Here is an 11852-nt window from a genome sequence, read left to right as displayed (position 1 = left end):
TATCTTTGTGCATTACCATGATAATGTATCAAAAGAGAAATTATGTAAGGTTCAGAGATAACAGGTGACCGACCACTGCATTCCCAAAGCTGGATCACTCAGGGGCTGAGGTCTGAAGGCAGACTGCCACTGAGCATGTCAAAAAGCTGGGATCCACAGCCTTCAGAGCTATGTGGACAAAATTAAGATGAATATGAACAGGAAAAACATTATTTGAATAGAACTAGCAACCTTTGTCATCCTAGGTGTTTTGTTGGTTTTTATGAACTTAAACACTCTGAGAAGAGTTCCATAGGCATGACCCAGCTGACCACAGCAGAGAACCTCATCCAAGGATTATGCAGGCAGGGCAAGGGGCTCAATGACATCCCTAGCAGGGTATAAGTGACACTGGAGGGCACTGGGTCAATTTGAGGCCTGATCCTTAGGACTTTAAACCCAGGGATCTTTCCAGTCTTCCACACAGTTCAAAATACTCACAGCTGCATTTTTTTTAATGAAAATAGGAAAATGGAAACAGGAGGGAACCCATCAACTAAAGGAATACTGAGAAATGGGTAGATGACTGTGATGGAAGGATATGGTACCAGAAGCAGCAGCAAATAAAAAGAATTTGGGAAAATACATCAGGACTTACACAAATGGATGCAAGCCAAAGAAAGGAGAGCCTGGGCAATGACTAAAGTAATGGAGTAATAATAAAACCAAAAATAAAAAAATGCTGAATGAATTCAGTTTAACTGCAAAGGGAAATGGCGGTTCGAGAGAAAAGAGGAGGAAACTCACTCTTCCCTCTAGAGTTCATAAGTACACAACGGTGCAGATGCTACCAGATGTTACTATTCTGACCACTGGATTCTGCTGAGCTTTTTATCTTTGCAATGAGGAAGGAGTCAGTAGAAGTTGGAGGTATATAATGGAAAACTGTCATGATGTTAACAAACAAAAAAAAGCAAAAATAAAGTTTTTAATTCAAAAGAGAAAAAAAGCATCATCTTAGAACCAGTTTAGAATTGATCAGGCTTAGCATTTGACTGGACATGGAGCTTGAGGGAATAGAATCACCTAAGAACTTGTTAAAAATTTTTAGCTATTATTTTCTCTATTATCTACCTCTACTAGTTCCATTCTTCTGTGCTTCTGATGTTGATTAATAATGTGCTATGAACTAGAAAACACAGAAAAATTAAAGTCTATCCGTCCTCTGGAATTCTCTCAGAGCCTCTCCTGCCAAGTCAATTGAGGACTGCATGAGCACTTTGTGTTACTAGTCTCTCAGGTGCCCAGAGCATTTTTATTTAATTATGGATTCCTAATTATGTTTTTGGTGGGATGAAGGTATTAGGAGAGGATATAAGGAGAAAAAGGCTAGCATCACTTGCTTCAACTTAATGTTGAAAATTATTATATTAACACATAATCAGCCAACAAGCCTTTGTTAAGAGCTCATTATGTGCAAGGAACTCTGGTAAGTGCAGGAGATAAAAGAAGACAAAAATAGGGTTTCTCCTCTCAATGAGCTCATGGCTGAAATGGGAGCTAATGGGAGGGTGGGAGCAGTCTGGGTAAGGCCTCCAGACACAGCAGCAAATTCAGCCACAAGGTCCAGAGGTAGACAGGAGGAGGGCAAGTGTTCCAGGGATGCAGAGCATGAGCAACAAAGGATGGCGGCGGCTGCTCTGGAGTGTGGAGTAGGGGGCTAGAGGGTAGAAGCAGGGTAGAAGCAGGGCAGAGCCAGCTGTGAAGAGCAAGCAGATCACAGGATGGCTATTGTGGAGTGCTCGGAAGTAGGGGGTAAGGGGAAAATTCTTCATCTCAGCCAGAGGGTAAAACCTCTGACTTTGGAGGGGATGCGGAGTCACTTGGGTTTGTGAGGAGGGGGCCATGTGTTCAGATTGTTGGGGACATGGGGAAGGAAGGGCAGGCGAGGCACCAGATGCAGTGCTAAGCACTTGACAAAGAGCTCATGTGATCTCTACCACAATCTGTAAGGTAGATGCTACTATTTTTTTTTACAGGAAAGGAGACTGAGGCAGACAGGTAAATGTCAGAAGCCGGATCTGAATTCAGATCTTCCTGACTCCAGGTCTAATGTTTTCTTTTCACTGCTTCAAGAAAAGGAAGACCAACCAGAATGATAGTTATAAACTTGGGGAAGAATGGGGGTGTGCCCTGGCTCTCAGGAAAATTCATAAAAATTGGGGAGAAAGCAATAAATTGTTTTGGACACACTGAGTTTGAAGTGGTGCTACAAGACTAGGGGCCAGGCCTAGATAAACAGAAGAGGACCATCTGTATAAAGATGAAAACTGAAACAAGGGAACTGATACCATAAAGTACAGAGCAGGAATCCTCAAAGTGTGGCCCAGGGGTCCCTGAGATCCTTTTAATCCACAATATCAAAACTATTTCCATAATTCTGATAAAAGCATTTTAATTTCTAATAGGATTACTATCAAGCTATTACCCACAGAAGCCAAAGCTCTCTGAATACTGACAGAAGGGACTCTGAAGCCAAAGAGTTTGAGAGATGATAGTACAGAGAAAGAAGACCAAGCAAAGATCACTGAGGCATATGGCTTCCAGCCAGCTCAGAAAACTGAAGGAACTGGCAAACAGGTAGCATGGAAAATCAAGCCAAGGTAGGATCTTGGAAGTCTAGAGAAGAAAGAGTTCCAAGGACAAGGGATGATCAACAGTTAGTCAGGAAATATGGTAATTAAAAGATCACAGGAAACTTTAGATGAGTTTCAGTGATGAAGTCAGACCTTTCAGATTCAGTTTAGAAGACAACATGAAGAAATGGAGGGATCAAGTAATGACAGATTTTCAGAGAAAAAGAGAAGAGACAGGTCAATAACCAGTGGCAACACTTTAATTACACAAGGTTTTTTTCTAAGGATAAAGGAGATGAGAGCCTATTCGTAGACTGCAGGAAAGAAATCAGTCCATAGGGAGAGAATGAAGATTAGTGAGAATGGAAATACTGAAGGGCAAGATGCTGGAGAAGCTGGGATGGAATGAGGACGGGTGCATGGGAAGGAGTCTGCTGGCAAGGGGAAGGGCCACATCTATGTGACATGGAGGTAATGGAGGAGAGGAGGAAGACATCTGAGTCGTGAGATGGGGGGGATAGGGGAAAATGGAGGTCTTAAATGAGTGTTTGCCATGTTTCAATGGGAGCATGAGGCAAGATTCTTAGATGAAAGCTAAGAGACTGGGTGTCATGGGAAAGTTTTAGGAAGGATGAAAAGATTGAGAAAAGTCTGGCAAATTGCATAATTAACATGTAAAAGAGCATGTACAAGGAGTATCAGTGAACAAATTTAACAAATCTGGAGTCAATCCAGTCAGTCAGGTTTCCTGATTTTGGGGGATAGTGAGAGGAATTCAAGATTGAGACTTGGCAAGGCCAGGTGGGTGATGGGGTTTGGGGCAGGGCCTGGAGTATCCAGAAGAGTATCAAATTAAACTGCTTCCCCAACAAGTCAAGGTAAGGAAATCATCCTGTACCCAAAGCCAATGTGACATCCAGGGACAAAACTAAGGAGAGAAGAGACAGCAGGTCCATGGTGGGAACAATGAACAATCACGCATCTGAAGCCAGAGGGGGAAAAAACAGGATGATAAAAGATTATCAAATAAAGGAATAATGTCAAGAATAAGTACCTATTTCATCTGACATTCTCTGGCACTACCTTGTATTTGTTTTGCATATATTTTGAATTGCCTTATCTGTGTACTTTGAGTTTTTTTCCTAATAAAAGAGACTTCTGAGAAGGAAACACAGGTTTATTATGGAACTGACTTTCATGCTCATGAAATGGAATTGGGGAACAATACAGAGAACTGGTCTCATAGCATCAAGTTTTATTTCAATTTAAATTTTATTGCAGTTTTCTTAAACTGGGTTCAGTAAGAATCAAATGTTTTGGAAATAAGCTCTCTCCCTAATTTTTAGTTCAGTTTTCAGTGACCTACAAAACACTATTTAAAGTCAATAAACTTTTTATCAGAAAATCAAAATCTCCCTACATTTTTTAGAATTATGTTATTCTGCATATTTTTAAAATGCCTCAGTAGATCAAAGAGCATGGTCAAATTGAGAGAGACCAGGTTCAAGAGTCATGTCTGAACTCTGACTGTGGCTCTTACATCTCAGGGCCCCAGGCAAGTTAAAATTAAATCGTAAAGTCAAAATACCCCAGTTGGTAAAGGGAGTTCTAACTATAAAATACAGGTCCCTTTTAAAACAAAATGAGTAGAAAGAACAATAGGAGAGGAGACAGGAATCCTGTGGTTTCAAGTAGAATGTCTACTAGAATCATTTATATCAAGACTCAAACTCAGAAAATCAACTTCCAAAATATAAAGGGGAAGCATGGCTATACAACTCTAAATATACAACTCGAGCTTGACAGTCAAAGAAACCTTGATAATTTGCACAGAAAAGTAGTATCAATCTCCATGCTACCTTAGGTACAGATCAGACCATATATTTGAAACACAGCTTTCATCTCAAGGAACTTTTAAACAACATTTATACAAACCAGAGATTATTCAGTGTAATCTCTACAAGAATGGTACAGAACCTTGGTATCACTCTATGATGCCTGAAGGAGGTTATCTGGGATCAAATTTGTGAGGAGCAATGTCAGGCTGAACATGAAGTTAATTAGCTCCCACATACTGACTTGAGAAAAACTCTAGCATTCAGATCAAACCAAATTATGATCAAGAGACCCAATGACAAACTGTAATAAATGATGTCTTCTCCCCCAAATTGTACAGAAAGTCAGCCAGAAGCCTGCAGCCAACAGGAAAGAAGAGATCTTCAGCAAAACAAAGGCCAGCATGACCAGAGAAGTACATTTAAAGGTCCCGTCTAGGCCAACAAATTTGACAACATCCTTGAAAATGTTGTCAGAAAGCTCTAGAATGGAAACTTGGAAGAAGAAGCAGGGTTCAGGGATCAATACTGTACCAAGTCCCAGAGTATCTGAAATTCAGATAAGGGCAGCCCAGACTCTCTGAAATAGAGTCTGCACTCCAGACTTCTCCATGGTATTTCAGAAATCTCTTCATTCTAGAAGATACTTCAGACCTAAAATTCCTACCCAGGAAGTACCTTAGAGTCTGAAATTCATTTAAAGAGGTTTTCCATCTCTTTTTTTTCTCACCACCCTTCAATACAGGCTTTTCCATCAAGCCTCAGCAGTGAAGACCTTCCTCCTTCTCCCCTAGCTTCCTTTAATTGTCTTCCCCATCAGAATACAAGCTCCAGGGCAGGGATTATTTTTGTTTTGCTTGTATTTGCTTGTATTCCTTGAGTTTACTACCATTCCCAGAGTAGAGTAAATGCTAGCTGAATGGAGGTGCCCAATAATCTCTTCTCAGACAGGAGACATGGCCCTAAAATTCTACCACTCTGAATGTAAAAGCCTCAGGGAAGGAGGCATAACCAAGAAGAGCAGAGCCAACTGACTCACCCAAAAGCCAGCAGGTTGCAGAACTCAGCCTAGAAACAGCCATGAAATATCTCCAAATGAATTCTATAATGCTATAACCACTGCAAGCAAAGGCTCAAAGGGAAAAAAAAAAAGATTTTTCTACATGAACACTGAGAAGAAATGATCTTGCATCATAAAAAAATTAATTTGTGGAGGAAATTGGGAACTTCAGAAAAAAATGGAAAACCTATAAAGCTATTTAGGGATGGGGATGGAGAGTAAACTTTAAAGGAATAAAAAGAACTTTCTAGAATTTTTGATAAAAATAACAGTCAAGTAAAAATTTTGAAGTGCAAATACAAGAGAAATCTAAAAGTTAAGATAATGTAACTGGAAGAAGCTGCATCAAGATATGTTGCTAACTTCTAAGAGGGAGAAGAAAGGCATGTCCCTTTATAATCTTAATGTCTTTAGAAAGCCTTTATTAAAAGAGTTGGGGTTTTTTCTTTTAAAAAGGTCCTAGGAAAGGATTACTTCTGTTCTAAGTATTTAAAAAAGAAAAGGAAAGGGCAGAGTAAAAGGATTACTACTACATTAGTAGAATGAAGAGGAAGAAGAAAATGGACACTGGCTTTTCTCATCACTAAGGTGCTAGAGAACAGCATGCAAGGGGGGGGGGGATTGAGAAGAGAGACATCTTGTCTAAAATAAATAAAAGAGAGTTAAACCCACATAGTTTAGAAATCATCAAACCCCAAAGGGAAACATGTAAGGATGATGAAATGAGGGGTGGGGAGAAAAAGAGGGAGAATACTAATTAAGGGAATAACAGTTGCAAGCAAAACAAAGTTTCTACTGTTGAAAAGGGAGAATAAAAGGAAAAAAGAACTATCCATCATAGGAAATATGACTTAATATTGAGTACATGGTACAAGATTGTAATGTAATTTCACTGCATCAAAAAAAATTACATCAAAGAATTTTGGCTAATGATAGGAGCTTGGGGGGGGGGGTGGATAATGAAGAACAAAGAACCAGGAAAACAGTTTATATAAGGCACGACAAAACAAAAGCAAAAAAAAAAAAAAAAAAAACCTTTGAAAGATCATCAGATTTGGCAATTAAGAGATCACTGATTGCCCTGGAGAGAGCAGTTCAGCTGAATGATAAAGTCAGAAACCTATTTTAATTCCTAGAACAAAGATAACTTAGTGGAAAGCTACAAAAAAAGATTGTTTGTGTATGTGTGTGTGTGTGTGTGTTTCTGGAAGTCCAAAGAAATAATGGATTAACATACTCCTAAAAACATACTACTCAGAATACCATCCTTTAAGAAATAGTTTTTGTCCTACATTAAGCAGGTTAGCACATCTTTAACTTCTGTAACACTTCACTTTTAACCAATTCCAAATTCAATCAAGTATTCTCCTAAAAGCCCTGCATTAAGAAAAAGACTTTGGGGCATCAGCTTCCTACAACTACTTTGTATTTCCCCAGACTACTCTCAGAGCCAGGCAACATGCATTTAGTGCTTACCAACACCAGACTGTACACTTTCTGAAGTATTGAGATACCCAAAAAGGGCAAACCCCAGCCTTGCTCAGTTCCTGCAAACAATGTAACAAGTAAGACTCATGGGGGGGGGGGGGGTGCTAATCTCAGAGGGAAGACTCTAGAATTAAGGAGGCCAGGAAGAAATATGCCTCAGAACTGGATGCTTGCAGACTGATGAAGGCTGGAGTGGCTCCTCTGAAGAACAGGACAGACAGGCTAAGCATTCCTTTGGTTGAGGATCTTGGGAGCTTAAAACTACCATTTTGAATTAAAAGTAATGTGCTCTCACAAAGGTGTTCATGGAGATGCAAACTGATGGTGTGATTTTTCCCTGTTAATATTTTGAAATCAATTTTATCAATGCAAAAAAAAACTGACTTTGAGGAAAGGGAAAAAGTTTTCAATAATTTTCCAAATGGGATCAATATTAGGGTATTATTTTCTATGACAAACGGTCCCAAGGACTCAAACATTAGTAAGAAAAATGACATTGTTCACCCTCTCCAAATATATATATGCTATGCAAAATATGCCTCTTAACCCAGAGTCCTGACACTGATAATTCTGGTCACATAACTCACCCTGAAAAAGCACAACTTCGCAGGACTCAAGACTATTCAGAGAAGGGGCTTTTCCATCACCTGGGAGTTTCCTATAAGCAATGGAATAAACAAATCCAGTCCCCAAGCCAATGAGAAGTCTGAATACGTTCACTCGGATATATAATGCAAAAATACAAAGATCTTTTACAACAGCACTGTTTCTTGCAATCAGAGGATTTTTCTTTAACTAGTTTAAAGTTTATCAATAATATTAAGAAAAAGTTTGCTGCTACCAAAGGATAAGAATCGATCAAAACTGATTACTGGATAATTTATCAATTCAGCATATATTTGGATAATTTTTTTTTCTGTGGAAAAGAGAAGGAAGTTATGATATTTGGAATATACTGAAATGTAAAAACATTTACTGTACTTCCCAAATATTGAAATTGCAAATGATATTTAACATATAAGAGAGAGCTTTTTAAAAATGAGTGCAAGCAAGCACACAAACTAAAAAAAAAGATGAGTGAAAACTGAATGCTTCTATAATTTGAAATGAAGGTTTCAAAAGGAAGAGGGTTGGCTTCTCTTGTGTTCAACCTGGGGAATGGATTTCAGGAAGGTGACAAAAAGAAGAATCTGGGATCCCTTCTAGCTTATTTAATATATATCTAAAGACAAAAGGGTGATTTTTCCAAACATTTTCTTTTCATTTTCAGTATGATTCAGTAATAAGGATGAATGAAAGAGTACAGGCCTTAGTAAGTAAAGTCAAATTTCATAGCCTGGCAAAAGCACAACCGAGTATGTTTAGTATCTCCACGGTAGTCTATGCTATGTTAAAATGAAGAGGATAAAACTGTCAAGTTGAGAAATATTTTCTAATCTATTTCAGAAGATATATACTTGATTCTGTTTGAAACTGCTTTAGCTCAATGAATTCTCTTATTTTTTTTTAAATGGTAGTGATGTGGTTACAACCGTAACTTGCCTGGGTGAGAAATGAAAGGTACAGAACCAAAAGGATCTTCTGGAGGGTGGTTCTGTGAAGCAGAAAGTGGGTCTATATTCTTATCTGAGGATGTTCTCTCCTCGAACCTGTCTGTAAAAATAAAACATAAAATAAAATAAAATAAAATAAAAACAAAAAGATGGTCCTATTCTCAAATAAGTGCTAAGTATGTACAATCAACCAACAAGTATTTATGCCAGGCCCTGGAAATAAAGACACAAAAACTAATTTGTCCTATACCCCAGGGGGCTTACATTCTACAAGAGGAGTACTTCAGCTAAAATAACATGAGAAATCCGTTGTTAGATCTTTGGGGAACACTCCTGAGTTGACACATTTTACCATCTCCTGGATAGATTTAATATGTAACTTGTTGCCTCACCAGAAGTCTATCTGCTTTATGTCCCTCTCAATTCTTTAACTCAGAATATAAAATACATTATGACAGTTCATTAATACACAAATTTGAAACTAACAGATCAAATTAAAACATCCTCCCAGAATCATATAAATTTCACTAGTATATACTTTCTTGGCACCCCCCCCCTTATACTCCAAGTTCTTTCAGGCCTGGTATCAGTCCCTTTCTCATCTGTAACCTCAAGTAAAGGGACCTACATAGAATCGACAGTCAGCACAGGCTGGTCAACATCCGGGCTGCCTTGCTTTAATTTCTCTTCTCTTGCAATGGTTGGTTGCTCCCTCTTTCCTCTTCCTTAACACTCAGAACAGGACCAGAGATCCTTGGCGCCATATCCATATTACAGGTTCTACTTCAGACTGCCCAGATCCCACAACAATGCAGCTTGAGTATCCAGTCTTCTAAGTTACTCCAGATCCAGAGAGATGTGGATCTGCTAATGTGACTTAAACTTACCAGCTACAGTCAAGAGTAGAAAGTGGAAAGGTAATGAGATAAGAAACATTTCCTTGGCATCCTGCAAAATCCCGAAAGTCCCTGTGGAATCATACTAATAATATTATTAATAGCCTGTTCAGAGTTAGCTTTTAAGTCAAGGATCGTTTCTGCAGTGTCCACTTCTGGGCTGCACAAATTATTTTCTAAAGTTGTTCCCTGAGTATTCTATTGAGGTACAGATAATTAAAATCCTGGGTTCTTAGCCTTTTTGGGTGTCTCATGAACCCCTCCCACAGCATTCTGATGAAGCCTAAGGACTCCTCAGAATAATGATTTTTAATGCACAAGAGAAGTCATTTGTGGAAATAGTCATCAGATTTTTTTTTTTAATAAAGGACTATCTAGAGGTTAAGTAACTCAACTCTAAGACTGCAAAAGTGGGTATTCTGCAGTAGTAAAGGATATTCTTTTAACCATACAGATCAAAGCCTAGCTCCAAAATAATAATAAAAATTATCAATAATATAAAGACAAATAATCAAATGAATCTTATGTAATCTCTATTCTGAGGCAGGTGAAACAGTGAATAAAGCACTATCATTGAAGTCAAGAATAATAATGAATCCTGCCCAGATACAGTACCCTGTCCTATTCATTTAATCTTTCTCAACTGCAGTTTTCTCATCTGTAAAATGGGGATATTAACAGCACTTGCTTGACAAGGATTTTTGAGGATCAAATAAGATGATAATTTTAAAGCCTTCCACAAATATGAAAATGCTATGTAAAATTAAGAAATAGAAAACTAGTCCTTCTCTTTTTTTTGTCTGAAGCCTTAGAATCCAGAGATAGACTCAGTGGGAATATGTGAGTCAAGGATATATCAAAGGAAAGAAAGACTAGTGCCACAGGAAGTGGTACCATTAAAAGCCTCACAATAAGTTTCCATTTATATAGCCTTTTCAGATTTACAAATGATTTTCACAGTTTTGTGAGGAAGGTTAGTAATAGTATAACCATTTTACAGAAAAGGAAACAAACTCAAGATAACATAACTACTAATTGAGTTTGGATTCAATCCAGGTCTTTTCCAGTTCCTGGCCTTTTTGATTATACCATATCGCCTAACTGGTCTTGAATTCCTGAAAGAGAAAATTTTGTTTTCATTTTGTTCCTAATTTTGTAAGAGGTCATGGTAGCACAATAATCCAAGAGTTTACAAATTATCTCTTAATCTGAAAGCCCTCTTCCATCACTCTGTACTTGTTGGTTTCAGTCCTAGGACCTGAGGCTGTCCAGAAGCGGCAGGACAGTGAGCAGAGGGAGGCTCTGTTCTCCCCATCCCTGCCCCACCCCCAGGCCCTCCCCCTCCCCAGTCCTGGGTCAGTGGTGGCCAGCTCTCTTCAGGCCACAACTCCAGAGCAGGCAGCAAGACCAAACTGTCCTTTGATTTTATGGCTAGAACTAGAGTCAGTCTTCTTGTTGAAATCTCTTTTCAGAGCTGAAGACTAAGCCTACTTGGGAAGAAACAGTACTTATGATCTAATTTACAAAAATCTAATCTTTGTTTATCTTAGGAAATATTTACTGCAAAAAGTAATTTACCTTTATTTTAGATTATGTAGTTTGTGTAGATACTGGCAAGCCATTTGTTGTAGTATTTTTTTAATATTGTTTTGCAATACTATCATTACTTTTTAAAGTTAAAAAGAATATAAGTACTGTTTCTTGCTTCAGTTTCAGGTCTTACTGATTTAAGTTCCTTATGATTTAACTATTTCCCCCCTCTCTTAACATTCTCGAAACAAATTTAAAAGCACTAAAGAGTTTTATGTTCTTTAAATATAAAGAAACCTTCAATTAAAGATGAAGATAATTTATTTGTATAACAAACACCAACTCAAATCTCCCTATCCATTTATCTGTTTTTACACATCTACTTTCACATATTAACTTCTCTGATACTAGGGAATACCTCTACCTATAATTTTTAAAATACCAGGATCAGAGATCTTGTTACTCTCTTCAATCAAAGAAATCATTTTCCTATAAGTTTGTGTAGCTAAATAAAAATAACTTATTTTCAAGATTTTTAATTTATGTAACAGACTATATAAAATTCAAAAATAACTTTACAAGTATTAAGATAAATATGTTCCATATGCTTGCCTAGCTAACTAAATTCTTTTTAAAGTCAAATTCAATAGTTTGCACAGACCTATACATTAAAAATTAGAATACAACTAAGAGTTGTAACTATAAATACAATCTGTCATTTCTCAGTGCTTTAAGATCTTCGCTTTTTCCTTAAAACATTTTTAATTAAAGAAAATAAGTTTTATAATAAAAGGATAAAAAGATTTAATTAATAGTTGAAATTCAAAATATACTAGTTTTATTCTACTGTACATCAGGAACAGAAGTCAGTTATA

The 11852-nt window shown here is 37.6% G+C and overlaps 2 protein-coding genes across 7 annotated transcripts in view; one reads left to right on the top strand and one right to left on the bottom strand.

Moving 5' to 3' along the window:
* PAQR3 (progestin and adipoQ receptor family member 3) overlaps positions 1-1547 on the top strand; it is a 28672-nt gene extending 27125 nt beyond the window's left edge. Inside the window, exon 7 of the mRNA XM_074228564.1 lies at positions 507-1547. The gene's annotated coding sequence lies outside the window, so the exon portion shown is untranslated. The remainder of the gene's footprint in view (positions 1-506) is intronic.
* The window catches only part of BMP2K (BMP2 inducible kinase), a 108073-nt gene that overhangs the window by 7418 nt on the left and 88803 nt on the right, over positions 1-11852 (bottom strand). For 3 of the 6 annotated variants that reach the window (XM_074228560.1, XM_074228559.1, XM_074228563.1), the window contains one exon: positions 8541-8651. The exons of 2 other annotated variants lie outside the window; for them this stretch is intronic. In XM_074228560.1, coding sequence (XP_074084661.1) covers positions 8541-8651 — 111 coding nt within the window. Of the gene's footprint in view, positions 1-7585; positions 8652-11852 lie in introns of all 6 variants that reach the window. One more of the 6 variants, XR_012476886.1, reaches the window with a different exon arrangement.

This window comes from Macrotis lagotis, chromosome 3, assembly GCF_037893015.1.
Source record: "Macrotis lagotis isolate mMagLag1 chromosome 3, bilby.v1.9.chrom.fasta, whole genome shotgun sequence".
NCBI classification, from domain to species: domain Eukaryota; kingdom Metazoa; phylum Chordata; class Mammalia; order Peramelemorphia; family Peramelidae; genus Macrotis; species Macrotis lagotis.
This window is presented reverse-complemented; position numbering and strand designations above follow the sequence as displayed.